Genomic DNA, 19856 nt, shown 5'->3' on the forward strand with positions numbered 1-19856 from the left:
AGACATTTATTTCAAAGCAGATGCTTCAGTTTTATGTAGGTAAGAAATATGCTCTCAGATAGCTGAACTTGATTATCTCATGTTGGGGGAATATTGTTTAGGGGATTGGTCCTACAATGATAAGCCCTTACTTCTGGCAGATTCCAGGATGAGCATTCTCTTATGTTACATCCAATTCACAACAACCATGGCTTCAACATAAACAATGTGGTAGAAACACCTGCATCTAACTTGTCTAGAATGGCATCAAAGCATTAAGAGTATAAATTAAAACAAGAGGTTCAGCACAAGGGAGACTGACATGGACTCTTAGGAGACATCTACAGATCCTGAATTTGGGGGACAGAACAGAGTGATTCAGGAATGGAACACTCAGAAACTTGTCAGTCACTAGGTTACACATAAATATGCTGTGAGTACACCAAGTTATTGAGCTACCATTGTTTCTCAATTTCTCCCACATGGGTCCCATTCTTTTACGGACCACACAATGGCAGGAACCAGCCTCTGGACACACACGTGGACCAGATTTTCCCCACAAGCATGAGAAATCCCTGACAGTTTCATTTCTCAGCAGGATGAGGTCCTAGTTGCGCCTGTCACATGAGTCAGAGGTTCCTGACTGAACATGTTTCCCAGCACAGGGCATTCTGTGTGTAACACTCACTTTCCTCAGGATAAGCAGCCATCCAGCTCTGCAGATCCTAATGCATGCAACTTCTGGTGGGGTATGTGAAAAATTTGTGCTCTCCCTCTGCCTATGAGCCTGGCTATGAGCTTGAGGAAATGAAGAAAACACCAAGGCAGGGAGACTTCAAATGTCAAAGCATGTGGAGTCAGTGTCGCAGGGAAGAATGAGATCTTCTTATGCATCACAAACTGCAAATTGGCCCCTTGATATTTGCAAATTATGTAGTCTGCCTTGAACTGTCTCACTTTGTTGTAATAAACCATGGAGCAAAAGTTTTATAAGTGAAAAAAAATAAGTTTCTAGAATCCAAGGCTTTTTTAAAAAAAGTTTATCTATTTATTTTGAGAGACACAGAGAGAGAATGAGAGAGCGAGCATGAGTAGGAGAGGGACAGAATGAATCCCAAGCAGGCTCTGCACTGTCAGCCCAAAGCCTGATGCAGGGTTCAAGCTCATGAACTGTGAGATCATGACCTGAGCGAAAAACCAAGTCAGACGCTTAACCGACTGAGCCACCCAGGTGCTCCCAAAATCCAGGCTTCTTGATAAAAATACAAATGCATGAAACTGACCACAACCCCCCATCCCAGGTAGCTAATTCTAGTGGAATTTTGTCTTATTTTTTAAATCAAAAGAAGGGGCATTGATATATTAAAAAACCCAGAGTTTGGAGATAAACAGACCGGTTTCTAATTCTTCCTCCTCCATTCATACTTTGTAGAATGACCAGTGGGTTATTTAACTTGCAGGAGCTTCAGTATCTTCTCCAGTAAAGCATACAACAGTATTTACCTCAAAAGATTCTTACCATGGTAAGGTATATAAAGGGTAAAGGCTATATAGCACTGCACCATTTAAAATGGTAGAAGCTAGCCACATGTAGCTATTCAGAACTTAAATGTAGCTTGTCAGAACTGAGATGTGTTGTATGAAATATACACCAGATTTTCATGTCTTGTTATGAAGAAAGAATGTAGGGGCACCCGGGTGTCTCACTTGGTTGAGCATCCAACTGACTCCTGATTTTGCCTCAGGTCATGGCTGTGGGATCAAGCCCATCAGGCTCCGTGTGGAACCTGGATCCTGCTTGAGCTTCTCTCTCCCTCTCTCTCTGCCCCTCCCCCACTGGTGCACATGTGTGTGCACACACACCTCTCTCTTAAAATAAGCATTAAAAAAAATGTAAACCATCCCTTTACTTAAAATATTGATTACATGTTGAAATTGTATTTTGGATTATATAGAATTAAATAAAATATATTAGAAGTTTATAAACATGCACAATCAGATATATATCTTATACTAGAGACCAACAAAACAAAAATAGTTTGTGTTGCCAGGTTAACTTATTTTTGTGCACATCTTAAAAATTTCTGCTGCTACTCATCAATCACTAACAAGTGTCCCCAAAGTGTTGACTTCATGCGCTTTTTAGGTTGTTTTCTTGAAAGGCTGTTTACTGTATTTTCTATTTTTACTTTTAAGAGAGAGAGAGAGAGCGAGCATGAGTGGGGTAGACACAGAGAATCTTAAGCAGGCTCCACACACCAGCACGGAGCCCCATGAGGGTCTCCATCCCACGACACTGGGATCAGGACCTGAGCCCGAGAGAGGCACAAATGACTGAGCCACCCAGGAGCCCCAAAGTTGTTTAAAATCAGCAGTCGCACTCTTGGTGGCATCATAACGATCTCCATATTAGAGAACTAAAAACAAAAAAGAAACTTGATGCAGACACTGACAGCTATGATCCATAACCCTCATAAACTCCAATAGCAAGTATCAATTTTCACTGTTTAATCTTTGAAGAATGTTACAAATTTGAATTTAAAATGGATCTCTTTTCTCTGTTTTATATATTGGCATTCCACTGTTTAGGTTAGGTTGAAAATCCAACATAGACCTGGGCCTGGGAACATACAATGATTTCTGACAGTCTAAAGGATTGACTAAATGCAGAAAGCCCTCTGGGACCACACAGCCTGGTCTCAGGTCCAACAGAACTTGCCCATTTCCTGAGGTGGGAAAGTCTGCAGGATTCATGAGTGGGGGGTGTAAAGTTCACTGGGGAGACAGCCGCATTACTGGGAAAGAGGAATCATGTGTGCCTTCCACAGTAGAGGCCCTGGAAAGGGAGCTCTGTGGGGCAGTGAACACATCTGTGTGCCCTGGAGAATGTTCTTATCTATGCCATCACCTGTCCCATTTCTGCTGCAGACAAGAGGAGCTCTTAGGGTTGTTGCCTAAATATTTATTTGCTCAAAAAAATCCATTCATGTTTACAAGGAGTGCCAAAACCATTTTGTATGTGGGTTCAAGAATATTCTCAAATGGCTCACGGACTGTTAACCATTCTTGTATCTAGTCTCAAAACACCTCAAGTGATCTCCTCTACAACCCAATGAAAACAGCCTCAAGGGCATGGACTGGCCATCCATCCAAGGTGCCCATTTTGTTCTCCTGGACAATTGTGATTGCGCCTTTCATACTGGAGACAAATTCTCTCTACGGGCTCAACCCACCTTTTTTGGCTCTACCACCTGGCACCTTGCAGAGCAACCTACCCTCCATTAGTTACCCCTCCAAATAAATTTAACTCAAGAAGCAGGTACCCCAAGTCTTTTCTTCTACAGGTTAATATATGTAAAAGTCCTTACAACAGGCTCTGTTTTTAGCAAATACACACAACGTATTTGCTATCATTGTTGTTAACCAAAACTAGAATAGATTGATTAGTTCAACAGTCTTTAGATGTTTCTATAATTACTTCTCCAAATTATTTTTTGTTACCTTTTCTTTAAACCAATCTTTATGGGAACTTTATGGAGCCCTTCCCACCCAGGTCCCTCACCTGTGCCAAGGGTGCAACTTGTCCAGATACCATGGCAAGTGTATCTAACCAAATGCGACCTAACCACAATGGGACCATCATCTTCTCTCACTTCAGTTTTATTCATACAGTCCAAACTCACACCAACTCTTTTGGCAGCCACATTTTTTTTTAAGCTAAAAAAGTGTAAATCTTTTTCGTATGCACCATTACTAAAGGCTCCGCTTTAACATCTAGAGTACACTAGGCACCATTTTCAAAGTTGGCCCTTTAGACAACTTCCCTCCATTTCACCAAAGGAGCACCATACCTCAAGACTGCTCAGCACCCAGTGGTTGCTCAACTACCAAGTTCCCAGAAGTTACTAGTGTCCAGACTTACTCAACGATGCACACTGCAAGGAAAGTTGAGCGACAATTAGACAGCTTTCCAGGAGGCAACACTGAGGAAATGTCCTCGATGCCAGGAAGATACAAATGAACTGCCAACAGGACAAGACCCTTTTCAAATGTGACAGTTTTAAGGATTTTCCCAGGACAAAACAGGGATCTGGCTCAGCAAGACCAGCTTTTGTGTCCCTTCCTGAGCACACAAAGTTAGAGGGACAGGCTGAGTACCCTGATCCAGGGGTGGGCACACAAAAGTTAGAGGGATAAGCTGAGTGCCCTAATCCAGGCCTTGGACATAAGCAGAACACCTACCAGTCCCAACCATCCTGGGGGTTGGACACCTGCTGTGAGCAGGTAGGAGTGCTTCCCAAACAGACCTCTGTTCCAAAACTTGTCCATCGTGAACCTGATGTTTTAGCATCAGGATCTTGTGGGGGAGGGGATCACTGCATTTCTAAGAGCTCAGACTGAAAGAAAACACATCTCAGCAGGAATCCACTTCTGGGGCCACTTGTCAGCTGCTTTCCTTGCAGGGTAGATGGTTAACTGTGCAGTTTTCATTTGAGGCTGGAACGCCGTTTGCTATCAGTGAGGTGGTTGGTTTTAAAGCTGAAGGGAAGGTACCAGTGACAAAGGTGAAGAACCAAGGATGCCAATAAAAAGAAACAAAGTACTGATATATGCTACAACATGGATGAATCTTAAAATATTCTGCAAAATCAAAGAAACCAGTCACAGAGGACACAAGTTGTAGGATTTCACTTAATGTGAAATGTCCAGAAGATGCAAAGCCATACTGAGGAAAAGTAGATTAGTGGTTGCCTAAAGCTTTAGGGGGAGGTGGCGGTGGGGTGACGAGGAGATAATGACAAGGACAATAAAAATGCTTAAGAACTGATTGTGGTAGTGATGTATGCACAAGTTTGGATAGGCTAAAGGCCACTGAACGTTATGGTTTTGTGAACTGTATCTCAATAAAGCTGTTAAAAAACAATCAAGGAATTACTTAATATCATTTATTGTGAAAAAAGTTATTTAATATTGGCTTCCAACGTTTGTAGTTGTGCCTGACATCCAAATTGAAGGAAGGGATAAAATTGCCTTGCTCAAAAGCTCCACGTCCTTCTGTGGGCATTTTGCGCTGGACCATCAAATTCAAATTTCCTATAACCAAGCAAACTGGGAAAGAGGACTTAGGAATGAAGGGTCCTCCTACACTGTTATTACAGCTAGCCAGCTTGCAGCAACAGGGACTGGTGAATACTATAGTTATGTTAGGGTGCTGGGTGGCTTTGTGCCCAACAAGGCAGAACTCCACACCCTTCCTAGGACCTGTCTACACCAGCACACTTCCTCACAAGTCCCACAAGGCATACAAGCGCTGGCTTCCCTTTGGACTAACACCAGGGTTTTAATTTCATGCTACTTAAACAAACGATCAGGAATTTGTGTGTGCCTGTTCAGCACCAGCAACATGTTTGGCAGTTTCTGAGGAGCAGAGAAGTTAGGATTTAATAAATGGTTAACCCTGAGAACCAACTTCAGCTCATATGCAGACTCTGTATGCAGACAGAAACAAAGAGTGAACAAAAGCAATGCCACGTTCAGCTATCAGGGTATAGGAGAGGCTATTGACTGTAAGCATAGGGAAGTTAAGCAAGGCAGAGGCAGAAGTGGGACAGATTTTGAAACCTGGATAGAATCCGATTAACATTCAGGTGAAAGGGAAAGTGGACCAGGTATGAGAACCTGTATCTGAGTATGTTATTTCTCCCAGAAGAAAATGCAGTAATGACTTTTCCCAACATTTAATTCCTTAACTTTTTTTTTTTTTTTTTCAGTTTTACTTTCTAATAACTACAGTTGACCCTTCAACATGTTTGAACTGCGTGGGACCATGTGTTTTCCTTATAGCTTTAATAACATTTTCTTTGCTCTAGCTTACTTTAAGAATGCAGTATGTAACACATACACAAAGTATGTGTTGACTGTTTACGTTATCAGTAAGGCTTCCAGTCAATCAACAGTAGGCTACTGGTAGTTAGCCTGCTACCGGGGAGTTGGAAGTTATACTGAGTTTAGATGGCACAAGGGGTTGGTGACCCTAGTCCCATGTTGTTTAAGGGTGAACTGTACTCTGAAAGTAAAGCACGGTATCTGTTGTTGTTGAAGTCACAGATGGCAAAGGAGGCAGCAATTTTACTGTACCTTTGAATGTGATGCCAAAACACAGAGCTGGTATCAGTTACAGGGGCTGTTTTCATCTTGGTTGCTTGTTTAAGAAGATCCACACCAGTGGAGGACAAAGTAGGAACAGGAAGAATGAATGATGGTACCAAGACAACTAGCCCTCCATGAGATTTTTATTCCTTAATCATCCACCAGCTGTAACAAATATCACGTAGGAAAAGACAAAACATACTCATTTGGTGGCCTAGGTATTTACAATTTTATTTTTACCTTAGAGAAACAACATGTTTCTAATATGAAGCACAAAGGAGCTGGTTTATTAACATGTGAGTTATGATCATGTAGTGTGGCCTCCCCTTTGCAACCATGGAGGCTTGGCCAAAGTGCTGGTCGCGGCAATGTGGTCCTAGATCTGTCCAATGGGGATCACGCATGTCAGATCTCTGGGGGAAATCAGTGACACACACCCCAGGGGCTTGGCCACAAAGACCTTCCAATTACTAGGCCTTAGTATTTATGATGCCAATTTGAGAAAGGGCCACTTCAACTGTCCTATTAGATACAAACATCATGCTAGTTTACTTTCTGATTCAATTCAGACTTGCAAAAATAAAACCTTATTTCCTCCTTAAGGATCAGCTTTACCCATTCTTGGCTTCAAGATCAAGAGCTCACCTTGAACAAACATTCCTGTTTCAGGAGATAGCAGGATATGGAGCCACCCTCTCTAGCCAGGGGTGGCACTGGGGAAGGAGGTGTGTATAAAATATGGATCCTCATGGGAAGGAGACATTCTGAAGGATCAGAATATATTTGAAACTCATGCCACATAAAATAGGTGTCATTTTTCTTTTATTTAAGGAGAAAGGTGGGGGGACAACAGTAATTTTCATAATACACAGAAGACAAGTTAGCACTTGGGTTGGGGGGGGGCATGTACTTGCCACCAGTCTGCTTTGCAGCTGTAGGATTAGTAAATTTAATGCAGTCTGTCATTTGTATTACTGCTTAGCAAATTTATAATTGGCAAAGTTAAGAATTATGAGTCACTGTAAGTGGACTACAACTAAGACAGAAACCTAAATAACCCATAAAAAAATCACTTAAAAATAAACCATAAATATGATGCACATTAGTGAAACAAAACCATTTTTGTAAACATTTTTTCCAACATAACATGTGCATGAGAAAAAAGTAAAAACACTGCACTCAATACAGAGTTGCTCTGATTTAAATACAGAAAGGTATTACTTATTAAAGCTTTGACTATACCTAGAGACATCTGTATTTTGAAGAGCAGTGCTAAGTAGTTCAATGTTCCATATTTAATGGTATAATACTGTCTTCTTTTTATAATTTTGCCATCTTGGCACTTTTGTGAAGTCACTACCCTGTTAAAGGAAAAAAAAGATCACCCCTTCTCTAGAAGAAGGAAATTTCACCAGCTCGTAATTTTTAATGGAGAAACCTAACTGGGTACCTGAATCAAGCTATAGCAACACAATCTGGTGTACAAGGTGCTGCAGCCAAGAAGGCAAGGACACCACAGCCAAGGAAAGCACACAACAGGAGCCCGCCCCATAAGGACAAACGGCAGTCTGACCTCAGTGAATTAAGCACACAGATGGATTTGATTACGTTCAACACAAACACCAAAAGAGTGCCAGGTGGCTACCAGGACAGGCACAATTCAGGCTTGTGCTCAGACCCCACTACCTCCGAAAGGAAATCCAGTTTTTGTCAAGTTCTAAATTGTAATTCCAATGAAAAGTCATGTGCATTATCTGTGCACCCCACCTTGACTTACAGACACTGAGCTTCAAGTCTGTTGGATAAGTACTTTTTTTTCTGTCTTCCTTATTGGTACCAGAAATTCACTGTTTTTTCAGATACCTGTTCAACTTTACCTCTCTCTAAAGTCATAGGAGAGGCTACAAAGCCAACTTGGATTGACCAAGCCATCTAGTTCTTTCTCCTCTCGGCATGCACACGTGTTCACTGTGGCACGTTTTATCTTACCCAAAAAAACTAAAACATGTAGGAAATCACCAGCGGTAATTTGATTTTGACTGAAATTCTGTGGTGATGGCATCTGGCCCATCTCAAAAGTCCCTTCCAAAGGTGGGATTAACTCTTCAATCTTCTCTGTGTTAACTATGAATCCGTAGAAAAGAACTAGTCCTTTCTGCTTTGGACATCAGCATCATTCCAAAGTCACACAGATGGAAAAGCCATTTCTAATGCCTTGTCCTTTTCAAAAGAGACTAAGGCTCGCTTACTTATCTGTCATTGTGGCTATGTACAACCAGCTGCTGTTTCTGCATCTGTGAGTATACAGATTGTTCACTAGGTTTTTATGATTCAAAGGAGAGCCTTCGGCAGAGATGCTGACCAGGAGGAACAGAATAACAGGGGTCAAACTGGATGCCAAATAGGATGAGAATGCTGGGCAAAGCCTTAACAAATAGGTGCAAATGATTGTTATATTTTTGGGAGGAAAATCTTCCTTTTTCATGTTATAAAAGAAACTTAATCACAAAGGAGTATTAAACCTATGAAATGCCAAGTTCTGTTTGGTAAACACAGTTTAAAGTAGCCATCACACAATATTCCCACTCGAAACTCAACAAGAGGAAAGTAAGATGGCACAGCCATGACACTGAGCATTGCTCCTTTACCAAGAGATTAATAGTCTCAGAGGAATTGAGTGACCATGAAGCCATGAAACAAATTATTACCCAAGACATTTATTACAAATGTCATGAACATATTCATAAAGTAAAATTGGTTTAAAAAACAGAGAGAGAACAAGAGAGCAAGTGAGAGGAGGAGAAAAGCCAGGGCTTGGATATTACACCTAAAACACAGGAAGATGCCATCTTATGAATAAGCAGTATTAACTACATTCTTAAAATAGTTTTAGTGCATTGCATTTTTAGAAAAGGGAAACTCCACCCCCCCACCCCCTGCCAAGAAAAGGTTCCTGCAACACTGAACAGTTTGTGTGACTATTCTAACATGACCGCCTGTCTGCCACCAAACCCCAAATTGAGAACAGTGAGGCCCCTTGTGTTAGAGGCCATAGTTGCCCATCAACCACTAATGGTGCATCTGGTGAAAACAAAGCATTCTGCTCTCTGAACTTAGAAAAACCGACTGCATCCATCAGCATGATGAAACCATGTGGCTATTTCCCATCTTCAGGGACAATTTCTCTTGTGCCTACTGAGACCTGTGACAAAATAACAGTCAAACTTCAATCTGATAGTTTTGGTATTAAGATTAAATTAAACATTAATGTTTTCCTCCAAAAACATATAAACTAAACCACCTCTTAATGCATTACAAACAATGAGGTAGGCAAAAAAATAAACATGTGGCTGAAACAATTTCTTTTCCTCTGCAAGTGCAGACTGTGGTAAAACTTGTCGTGCTTCTAGGTTTAAACAAAAATTAAACCTTTAGGCTGAGGCAGTGCTAATACTGTCACACAACAAAGTTCTGGCCATTATACAAATGCACACATTTTCTTTTTCCTTTTTTTTTTTTTTTTTTTTTTTTTTTTTAAGAACCATCTGCACATGATTTAGGCAAAACCTGGTACACAGAAAAATGACGGAGTTTTTGGCCAAGCCAAAAAAAAAAAAAAAAAATCCAAATAAAATGGGACCCCCTTAACCCACCCCACCCTGCCTCCCAAGCCCCACCCACAAAAAAGTTATCCTAGTAACTGTGTCTTTCACATTTTATAAATATTAACTTCTTAAACCTGCACCTTCTTCTTTGACCACATATTGTCACATTACAAAAAAGAAATGTCAATTAAATACACTGTTAATGTTACTATATTAAATCTGCTCTCTGCTTCAGCAAACCGCTCATGAGACCACCATTTTACACCTCCATGTGCCCACTTCCAAACCAATGGCATGTTCATAGTCTCCACTTTCAGATACCCATAAGACAGAGTCACTCAGAGACAAGGAATTCTGGAGCTGAAGGAAAGGCATTTGCTTTCTGGTCTGATGCTCGATCCCAAACACTTATAGCACCTGATGGTAGAATGTGAACAGCACCAGCTGCATTGCAGCCTTGATTTATTTTTGAGTAGGGGAAAGAAGAGAAGGGGGATAAACTGGTAAGAGGTGCAGAAAGGAAATGAAACGAAACGAAACACCCCACACGTGGTGTCTGCATACACAGCTGTCCTGGACTACACCGGTGCAGCTCTGAGCTCCAGTTGCAAGGAATTCCAAGTTCTCAGGATCTCATTGAAGACTCTGGGGGCCAGCAATCCTCATCACAATGCTTCTACCAGCTCAGAAGGGAAGTCCTGCCTAATGTCATGAAATAAACCTGACTGCTGCCACCAGACCGAACGGAGGCGAAGAAGACCTGCAAAATCAAGAGAAAGAGGGAGGGAGAGATTTACCATGAAAACACAACACAACCCAGTCCTTTGGAGCAATCCTTCCTATGGTTCCCAGGCAGGTGACCTAGTGCCACCAACACCTCAATACCTCAACACCTCCAAATGCAGGCAGCCTAAAAGCCCAAAGGCCTCTTTCAAAAGAAAATCTGAGAGGACATCAGTATTACTTGATCATAAGGAGATCATCTCTGTAGCTAATTTTTATCACAACTAAGAAGGCTATCACTGCCATATTGTGAGAACTGAAAAGAAAAACACTGATATTTCTGAAATGGAGTTATTTCTTTTTATCTCCACTGCTAATATCATCTAAAAGATAAATGTGTCTGGAAAACTCCTTAGCAACCTGATTTTTCTCTTTTAAAAAATTAAGCTAAAATATATGTTATTTCATATTACTCTATAGTCACAATACTATAGTTTACTTTTGGGCCTTTGATTAGTAAACTTCAAAGGATATAACATAATAAATAATAAAAATATTTAAATGCCCAAGTTCAAAGAATATTATAGTTATGGCTACATTAAATATACTCAGGAAAATATAAGCCAAAAAGCTGGCAAAATCCTGGATTGGGTTGGGAAGTTGTATGGATTTCTAAGGTAAATGATTAGAAAACAATGTCAACACCATTAGTAAACGAGCTACAGGATCACAGGAAAGGGGGCTGGTGGTGGTGCAACGTATTTACTGAACATGCAGTTAGGCAGAAAGCCCAGCTGTCAAGGAAGAGATCTAGAGCTCTTCTCTGTCAAGGTGAATTTTCAAATTTAATCTGAGAAGTCAATTAGTGGGCCACTGGCTAGGATATTTAATATATTTTAATGTGAGACAAGAGGTGGAAATGTTCTTAAGAGGGAAGTTTCTAAGGTTGCAACAGGCTGCCTCAGGTAGTAAGACATTTTCATCCAAGTGGAGGGAAAAGAGAGAAAGCTGGGCTTGGTAAAGGCCAGGCCCACCTGGGAGGTCCTTCTCAAAGCACGTGGGATGGGTCAACACCCTTGGCCATCCAGCTGCTCCACTCCAAGGCTGGTTTAGGGAGGGGATTCCAGGGAGTTGGTAGGCCTTGAAAGTAACAAGGATGTGGCCAGTTTTGAAAAACAAAGGTTTTTAGGTCTTTTGAAGACTGGGGGTCTCAGCTGCAGGAGGTGCTCATGCTTCTGCATAAAATGATTTATACTGTTAGGTATTTCTGACATGCAAACTATGAAGTTATTTTACTATTCAGAAGCAGACAAGTAGTATCCTTCTGATGCACATCAGGGTCTCGAGAGGAAACTTCTACCCTACCAAATTTGCAAGGGGCTTTCTTCCAATCACAGAAGAATCCCACTAGATTGGCAGTTTTAACCTTTTCTATCCTTAAACCAAACATAGCTCATACAGGTCACCTACTGGGGTTAAAAACAACCACTACAAACAAAATACGATGATTTTGGCAGAAACAAGTATCTCTTCTCCCTTCATAAGCAAACACAAAATAAAACAGACCCCAACTCCTATATACAGGTCTAAAAAGTCACTACTAAAATGTTGCTTGATGAATTTATTTCAGAATCTATCAAAACCTCAAGAAAAGGCTTCACCAAACCCCATGGAAAGTAAACCATTACCAAAGCTAACAGCAGCTAAAGAGAAGTTGTAAGGAAACCATTACCTTGTCATTGCGTTCACATAAGAATTTTAGTCTTTGAGCCCTTTTGTGCATAAACACACCATCCAAGTGACCAGTTTCCACAGATCGGATCTCTATGGCCTTTTCTCCCCAGCCCATCGTCTGATTCGATCGAATATATGCTTTTTGAGAGGAGAAAACATGAAATTGTTATAGATAAGGAAACAGCTATGAAAAGATGCTGCTCATATAACACACACATTATCTGCATGTCTAGCATATGGAGATTTTTGTTTTTAAGGAACTTTGCTTTTGTTTTGTTTTAAGGAACTTTTGCTTTTAAAGTTTATCCTGAGAAGTGGTAATTTGAATTCTTGAGATGGTTCATGCTTATTCTGAGCAATGACCCACTGCATATAGTTTAGTGCTCCTATTTTTATCAAACCAGTCATAAAGAAGGCAGGAAGAAGAAGTGATGAGAAGAGAAAATGACTACATTGAAACTAGAACAACTTGGGATATAAACTAAAAATTTCAGATTATCGAGTGGCACTGCCACTCGAAAAAATAAATCCCTTACCCTTTTTCTGCCTCATTTTACTTTCCACAGATTAGTCAACAACCACATCTGTCCTACATCCTGGATGTCTTAAGGATTAAATGAAGGACTGTAAATGACAGAGTTTTAAAGTGTTAAATAACTACTTGGATTTTGTTCTAAAACAGACTATGACCAGTGCCATGGTCTACAATCTCCCTTTTCACCATCAATATTGCCAACCATTCTGGGTTTTTTTTGTTTGTTTTTTGTTTTTCTGTCAACCATTCTGCTAAATGGCCAAAATGTCTGAACAACAGGTAAAACTGATGTGATAACATGCAGTTTTAGAGAAGGCTCCATTTTTACATATGCTATCTTTTCCTCTGAGTGATACCTACCTACAGATGTTGGCATCTCTCCCCACTGCAGAACCACATCCTTGGTGATTCTTCCATAGGTATTCACATAAACCCCTTCATCTTCATAGCACACCAGAAGCTCCATGCCATCTGTGTTGGGGAGGATGATGATTGCATGGGGTTTGATGCTACACTGGATCTAGAGAAGAGGAACAAAGTACAGGGAAGTATGTTTGTGGTTATTTCTATCCTTGAAATAGCGTTCAAAAAGATTGTCTTGGTGAATGCACTGGTTAATATTCCAGGTGAATAAATACAGCAATTGAATAAAATTTTGGAAAACTCATGCAACATATATCTCAAAGAATACCTTTTACAGGTCATGTACTCTACTAGTTCACATTTTCTGAGGCCCCTGGAACATATCTGGATTGTGGATTCTATTAAGAAATTAATTAAAACCACTCCCAACCCAGGGATATTCTGACCTGCCAGCAATTGCCCCAAATACATCCCATGTTAGTCAAAGCCAGGGCTAAGAGGTTTTCAGGAGGGCTTCACAGAGCCAGGAGAATGGATTTCCACTTGTCTCAGAGCATGCAGCTATTGAGAATGGCACATCATTTAAATACTCACCCCCACACCAAGGGGAAGCAAGGAATCCCTGCTTGTGTTAGTTCACTAAGCAGAGTAAAGAAAAAAGTCAAAACAAAATGAAGCCAGTCAACCAACCATAGAGTGTGGGTTCTTTCTTACGTGTGTTGGTAGATAAATGTCATAGACTGATCCTGAATCCACATCAACAGCATGAAATCCAGCACAGGATCCATAGATCACTTTCAACCTCTGGCCTTCCTCAACAGTGAGATCCACCAGTAATGGCTTATGTACCAATTCTCCAAATGACTACAAAGAAGTAACCGAGACAAAAGTAGTAAGACAAAGAAGAACTTATTTCTGATAGATCAAACAGGAGAAGCCAAACCCAAGGTACTCAGTTATTTAATTACTGAGCCATTCTGGCAACAACCATAAGCAAAAATACTCTATGAAATAAGTCTCTAATTTATTATGCTTTTGTCTGCCAATCAGCATCTGGGAGACATTTCTTCCAGAAGACGTGTCGCAAATTCCCCCTACCTGGCCCAAGAATTCCACCTTCTTGTCTTGGTGAGAAAAACATCTAAAGTGAAAGAACCAGGACTTTCTGTAGCACAGTATTCAACTATTTAATGCAGACAATGGAGAAAGAGGTAGAGTTGCAGGAGTCACATACTGAGAATTTTTAGTATGGTCATCATAGTCATCATAGAGACTTCTACTTTAATTTTTTGACTGGAGCAATACAGTGATGAAAAGCTGTAGGGTATTAACCTGGATGACCTGTAATAAACTAGATGACCTCAGTTCTTGATTAATATCAATACCTACAGCTCACAAGACAGACTTAAACAATATACTTATAAAAGCAACTAGGAGAGTACATCTGGCACATAAAGGATATTAAGACCAGATCTCAGAAGATACAACCAATTACTTTTAGTCAGTAACATGTGGATTTATTTCTTAAGCAAATATGGTAACCCCATTTATCCTGCTTTATTGCGGAATCAAGCAACAAGCAATCTAAATATGTCAATTTTCCAAATACTTGAAACTTACCCTTAATAAAATGTATCAAGGACAAGAAAAAAAGATAAGTAAATAGAATCATTTTGGATGAAAAATTCTTAATTTCATGATATGCACCAAAACAGCCCCAGGAGCTATACTCAAAGTTTTGTGCCTAATATAAGAAATGATGTTAAGTTATTTATAATATCTAATGTCAAAGTAATATTTTAATTAAGAATTTCATAAATTTGTATCTAATGCAAACTCTAGAATTAGAAAAAATATTAAAAATACTCACACAGAAAAATACTAATGTTTTTCTATAGTTTTTCCCTTAAACAGAAACAATGCATTATTCATGCTTTTAACTTACTTTTTCTATTTAGCGCATAATACATATTCCTGTGTCATTAAGAATTTCTGTAATTTGTTTTCTAGTTAGTATTCTATTGAAAAGATATACCTCCAAGCTACCTACTGTTGGATACTATTTATCAAAAACATATCTAAATCTTTATACACATGCATGACTTCAGGCAGATGGTCACAGTCTGCTGTTTTTGTTTTTTTTAATGTTTTTATTTATTTTTGAGAGAGAGAGCACAAGTGGGAGAGGGCAGAGAGTGAAGGAGACACAGAATGTGAAGTAGGCTCCAGGCTCTGAGCTGTCAGCACAGAGCCCGATGCAGGGTCTGAACTCATAAGCCGTGAGACCATGACCTGAGCCGAAGTCGGACGCTTAACCGACTGAGCCACCCAGGCACCCCAAGATCTGCTTTTTAATTAGAGGTGGCATTACTTTGTCCTTTCTTCTGTTACCATATTGACATATCAATCAATGTCTACCAAACATTTAGCTCTTTCCTCATACTCTGAGGGCTTGGAAAGCAGACAATGAGGCCTATTACATTAGAAATGGCCTCTCTTATGACAAAGTTATACTCTATATTAGTACATAGCTTTTAAATGATCAGTTTTAACTATTTAGGGTTGTTAAACTGTCCTCTGGCTCTTTCTTGGTCATGCATGCATGGCTGATGCTACTTGTAAGTACACTTGATGCTGTTACCTTAAAGGCCATAAATTTGTGATATGGCTTGGGTGCCCACGCATAGACCTCCACAGAACTCTTCAAAGCAATTACCAGAAATTTGATTCTTTCATATTTTACTGAAAACAACAACATAAACAAGAGAAGCACAGGTCAGAATCAACATGGAACTCTAAATTCTGTTAGTTGTCTTTTGCAAACTTTATAAATAATGCCTTCTATTGAGTCATCTAGATCAACAGGAAAAAAATGCTGAGTGATCAAACCTCAGAGTTTCCTTTTCCAATACTTTTTCAGCCTATTCCCATATTTCTTGACTGATGTTTGGGACTCAATTCCAATACTCTGGTTACTATTAAGGAATACTTTCACTAATGTTCCTAATCTTCTTAGACTGCAAGTATTTACTAATCAAAGACAATGCCAGGCCTACCACCCTAAAGTCTTAAGGGCTCAGTATTGCTTCAAAAGGATAATGAAGTGGTTAATCAGCTAAGTATCACTTCAAACTGCTTCCTGATCTATATAGGCAGTGACTGCCTGAATTCTACCTAAAGTTCCATACAGTAGTAAAGGAACAGTAGTAAAGGAAATCTCTATTCAGCTATATATATTTTTTCAGTTGAAAATGCCTTCTTTACATAGCTATTCCGGTTCTCTTGCAGCCAAGCAACTCTGCTTAAAAACAGATGCTCTGAGGGGCTGTGCCCTCACATGACTTAGTGGTCTGGCACAGTTCTACCAGTTTCTTTATAAACTATCTAATGTCACAATACTACTTTATTCTTCCTTTGCACATGAGAGATGGCTTGTTAACTTGATAATTCTCCTTGTTAATTTCCAATATAGTATCACTATTCGAATAAATCACTGACATTAATATTAAGACACAAAGGATTATCAAAGGTTGTCCAAACCAGTGCTGTTTAACAGAATTTTTTGCAATGATGAAAAGATTTTAGATCTGTACTGTTAATATGATAGCCACAAGTTATATGTGGCTATTGGGCACTTGGAATGTACTAGTGCCACTGAAGAACCACATTTTATAGTTTATTTCATGTTAATTAATTTAAATACAAATTTAAGTAGCCCCTATTCTTGATGGAAATCATATTGTACAGCACAGGTCTTGATAAACTGAATATAATTTCCTAGAAGTATAATGAATGAATGGTACCACACACTCTTACCGCAGAAAATGCTTGTGATTCATTCTGTAAGAATGACAGACCTGAGGATAACTGTTTTATTCCAATGAAAAGCCCAGCACAGTGTAACACATCTGCCTCTAGTTCCCCCTGTAGGATAATCTATTCATGCACATTTCACCCATTCTGAATGATTTCATTAAATTTAACCTTAGATGATTTTAGTTACCCTGCAAAAATTATTTCACATAAACACAGCACAGAAAATCCCAATCCCAAAATTTCATCAAGTATATAGTACTACTTTTCAGTAACACTCAGAATCATGCCAAACTGGGGTGGCTTCTGCAATCATTATTAATCAGTGAGCTGAGAGTTGTGGACAGATTATATAAATAATAAGAGAATGTCAAGGACTGTAATATCTCTAGAAGCAGAGAAAATGACTATAGCATATACTTTCATAAACAGAAAAAAACAAAACATAGTAGCAGAAATCAATATTCAATAGGACGCTTACATTAATCAGTCTTAGGTATAATAGAAACTATTTGCTGATCTTCTCAAATTCCCATTTCAAATTCTATTAGAATATATTATCTCTCCAATAAAGTTTAATTTGGCTAACCGTCATTATTTCCCCTTTACTTCCAACATTAGTACCAGTATTTTAATTTTTTTTCATACATAAAAAAAAATTGTTTTGGTTTTGTTCTTGCAAGCTCTTACTTCATAAGAACCAAAGCATGCGTGCCAGGAAAAGAAAAAACAAGACAGTTGCTATGAAACATTGGCTGGCCGGCTAGATTCGTTTAGTAGTTAAGAGCACAGTAGCTTTGCACAGTGCGCTTCATTCAAAACGACAAGCCATATAGCTCTTTGGTCAAACTCTCAAACATTCTGTCAATGACTGCCAAGGACCCAAAGTCCTCTCAACAGAGATGAGGCTTGGAGCACAAAGCAAGGATTCAAATTGGCTGGCTTTCCTTTGGCAAGGTTTCCTTAATGAGGTTATTGTGACCACATCTTACAGAGAAGAATCTGGACTGTCAAAGAGGAAGGGTAAAAAGCCTCGCTCGCAAGATGAATGTGAGCATGAGATGGATGGAGGACAGAATGAATGGCAGGAATGAATGGTGTTATGTTAAAAGGTACATTGTGAGTCAAGATGACACTTCGGGATTAGAAGATGCCTTAGAAACATAATCGCAGAAAACATCTAGGTGTATCAGAAAGAACCCTGTGGAACAAAACCCTGCAGAATAAAACCCTCATGACCCTCCTGGAACTTACCAACTTTATAGTGTACACATCCTTCCAAATCCCCCACGGTTGTCCATCCCTGCTTCTTCTCAACTTCTGGATCATTGTGAAGTATTTTATTTCGTAACCAAGACAAATAGTAGACACGTAACTTATCTTTTTTGCCTAGCAAAACAAATATAAATATTTTATATACGTATTCAAAGTAGGTGCCATCTATTAATAACAACAGTAACCAAATGAGCAATAAATATTATCCTCCTAAGGGAACCATTCTGTATGAGTTTTACTAGAACCTCAATTTAAGCTATTCAGATGGATTTTGAAACTCCTATAGAATTATCATCAGGTATAGGCCTGATTAGAAGGGAAGGTTTTAAAAGAAAAAAGAACTCACACTTATGTAGATAGCCAGTATCCATAAACCACAAAGTAATACAAACACCTGCACAGCAATGCAACCAATAGACCTTATAAGATGCTTTCACATGTATTATGTGATCTGATTCTCAAAACTCTCTGGAGTAGCTATTAGTTCTCATTAGACAGCAAAGAAAGATTAAATAGATCAACCAAGACAGGGAATCAAATCCAGCAAAAAGCCATAAATTGAAGATGTGTGCAACTTAAAGGGCCGACAGAGGACTCACAACCTATAAATCACTTAGAAGAGAGATAACCCAATTGAAAAAGTGGGCAGTCGACTATAACAGTCAAAAGAAGTTAACTCATAGATACATAAAAGTACTTGCTCTCAATAGTCAATTAGTGAATGCATATTAAAACCATAATGAGATACAATTTTATGCATCTATCAGAGTGTCTAGAATTAAAAAGAACAATAGTACTCAAAGTAGGGAAGATGAGGAGTAACTAGAAACTCAGAAACCAGTGCTATAAATTGTTAGAACCATTTTAAAAAGCTTGGCATTATCTATTAAAGTAGGATGCATGTATATGCTACTTATGATCCAGTAACTTCTCTCTTCATATTAATGTGTGTGTATGAGCTCCCAAAAACATGAACAAGAATGTTCACAGCAGCATTGTTCCTAAGAACTGAAAACAGCAAACACAAATGTTTATCAACAACAGAACAAATAAATGAATTGTGGTATAGTCACACACAGAAATGAAGTGGAATACACCTCTATGAGCAACAACAACAAAACGGGTGTTGAACAAAAGAAACTAGACACACTGACAAGCTCAAGAAGAAAAATCATATGATCTTATCAACAGATTCAGAAAAAACATCTGACAAAACCCAACATTCATTTCATGATCAAAAATTCACAGCAAATAGGAATAGAGGGAAATTGCCTCAATTTGACAAATAACATCTACAAAAAACTTACAGCTAATACCATACTTAATGGTGAGAAACTAGATACTTTCCTCTTCAGATCAGGAACAAGGGAAGGGTGTCCCCACTTACCACTCCTATTAAACATCATATTACATGTCCTAGCTAATGCAGTAAGACAAAGGAAATAAAAGGTATGCAAACTGGGAAGGAAGAAATACAGGACTGTTCACATAGAAAATGACAAAGAACTGGTAAAAAAAAAAAATTCCTGCAATTAATAAATAATTATATAAGGTTGCAAGCTACAAGGTTCATATATAAAAGTCAACTGTTTTCCTATATACTTGCAACAAGCAATTGGAAATTTGAAATTAAAATACAGCATCTGCAGAAGTACTAAAAACCAAAAAAAGATATATTT

General features: G+C 39.0%; 1 protein-coding gene across 50 annotated transcripts in view; it reads right to left on the reverse strand.

Moving 5' to 3' along the window:
* Positions 1–10158: 10158 nt before the first annotated feature.
* The window catches only part of MAP4K4 (mitogen-activated protein kinase kinase kinase kinase 4), a 190458-nt gene continuing 180760 nt past the window's right edge, over positions 10159–19856 (reverse strand). For 37 of the 50 annotated variants that reach the window (XM_047069948.1, XM_047069947.1, XM_047069928.1 and 34 more), the window contains 6 exons: positions 18157–18291; positions 15731–15831; positions 13804–13953; positions 13087–13246; positions 12190–12329; positions 10159–10494 (listed from right to left, as the gene is read on the reverse strand). In XM_047069948.1, the coding sequence (XP_046925904.1) occupies positions 10411–10494; positions 12190–12329; positions 13087–13246; positions 13804–13953; positions 15731–15831; positions 18157–18291 (770 nt within the window). In that variant the 3' untranslated portion in view covers positions 10159–10410. Of the gene's footprint in view, positions 10495–12189; positions 12330–13086; positions 13247–13779; positions 13954–15730; positions 15832–18156; positions 18292–19856 lie in introns of all 50 variants that reach the window. The other 13 variants (XM_047069939.1, XM_047069955.1, XM_047069943.1 and 10 more) reach the window with 1 other exon arrangement.

This window comes from Lynx rufus, unplaced genomic scaffold (genome assembly GCF_022079265.1).
Source record: "Lynx rufus isolate CCGP_SWC_20201006 ecotype Redwood Valley unplaced genomic scaffold, mLynRuf1.p SCAF_8, whole genome shotgun sequence".
Lineage (NCBI taxonomy): Eukaryota > Metazoa > Chordata > Mammalia > Carnivora > Felidae > Lynx > Lynx rufus.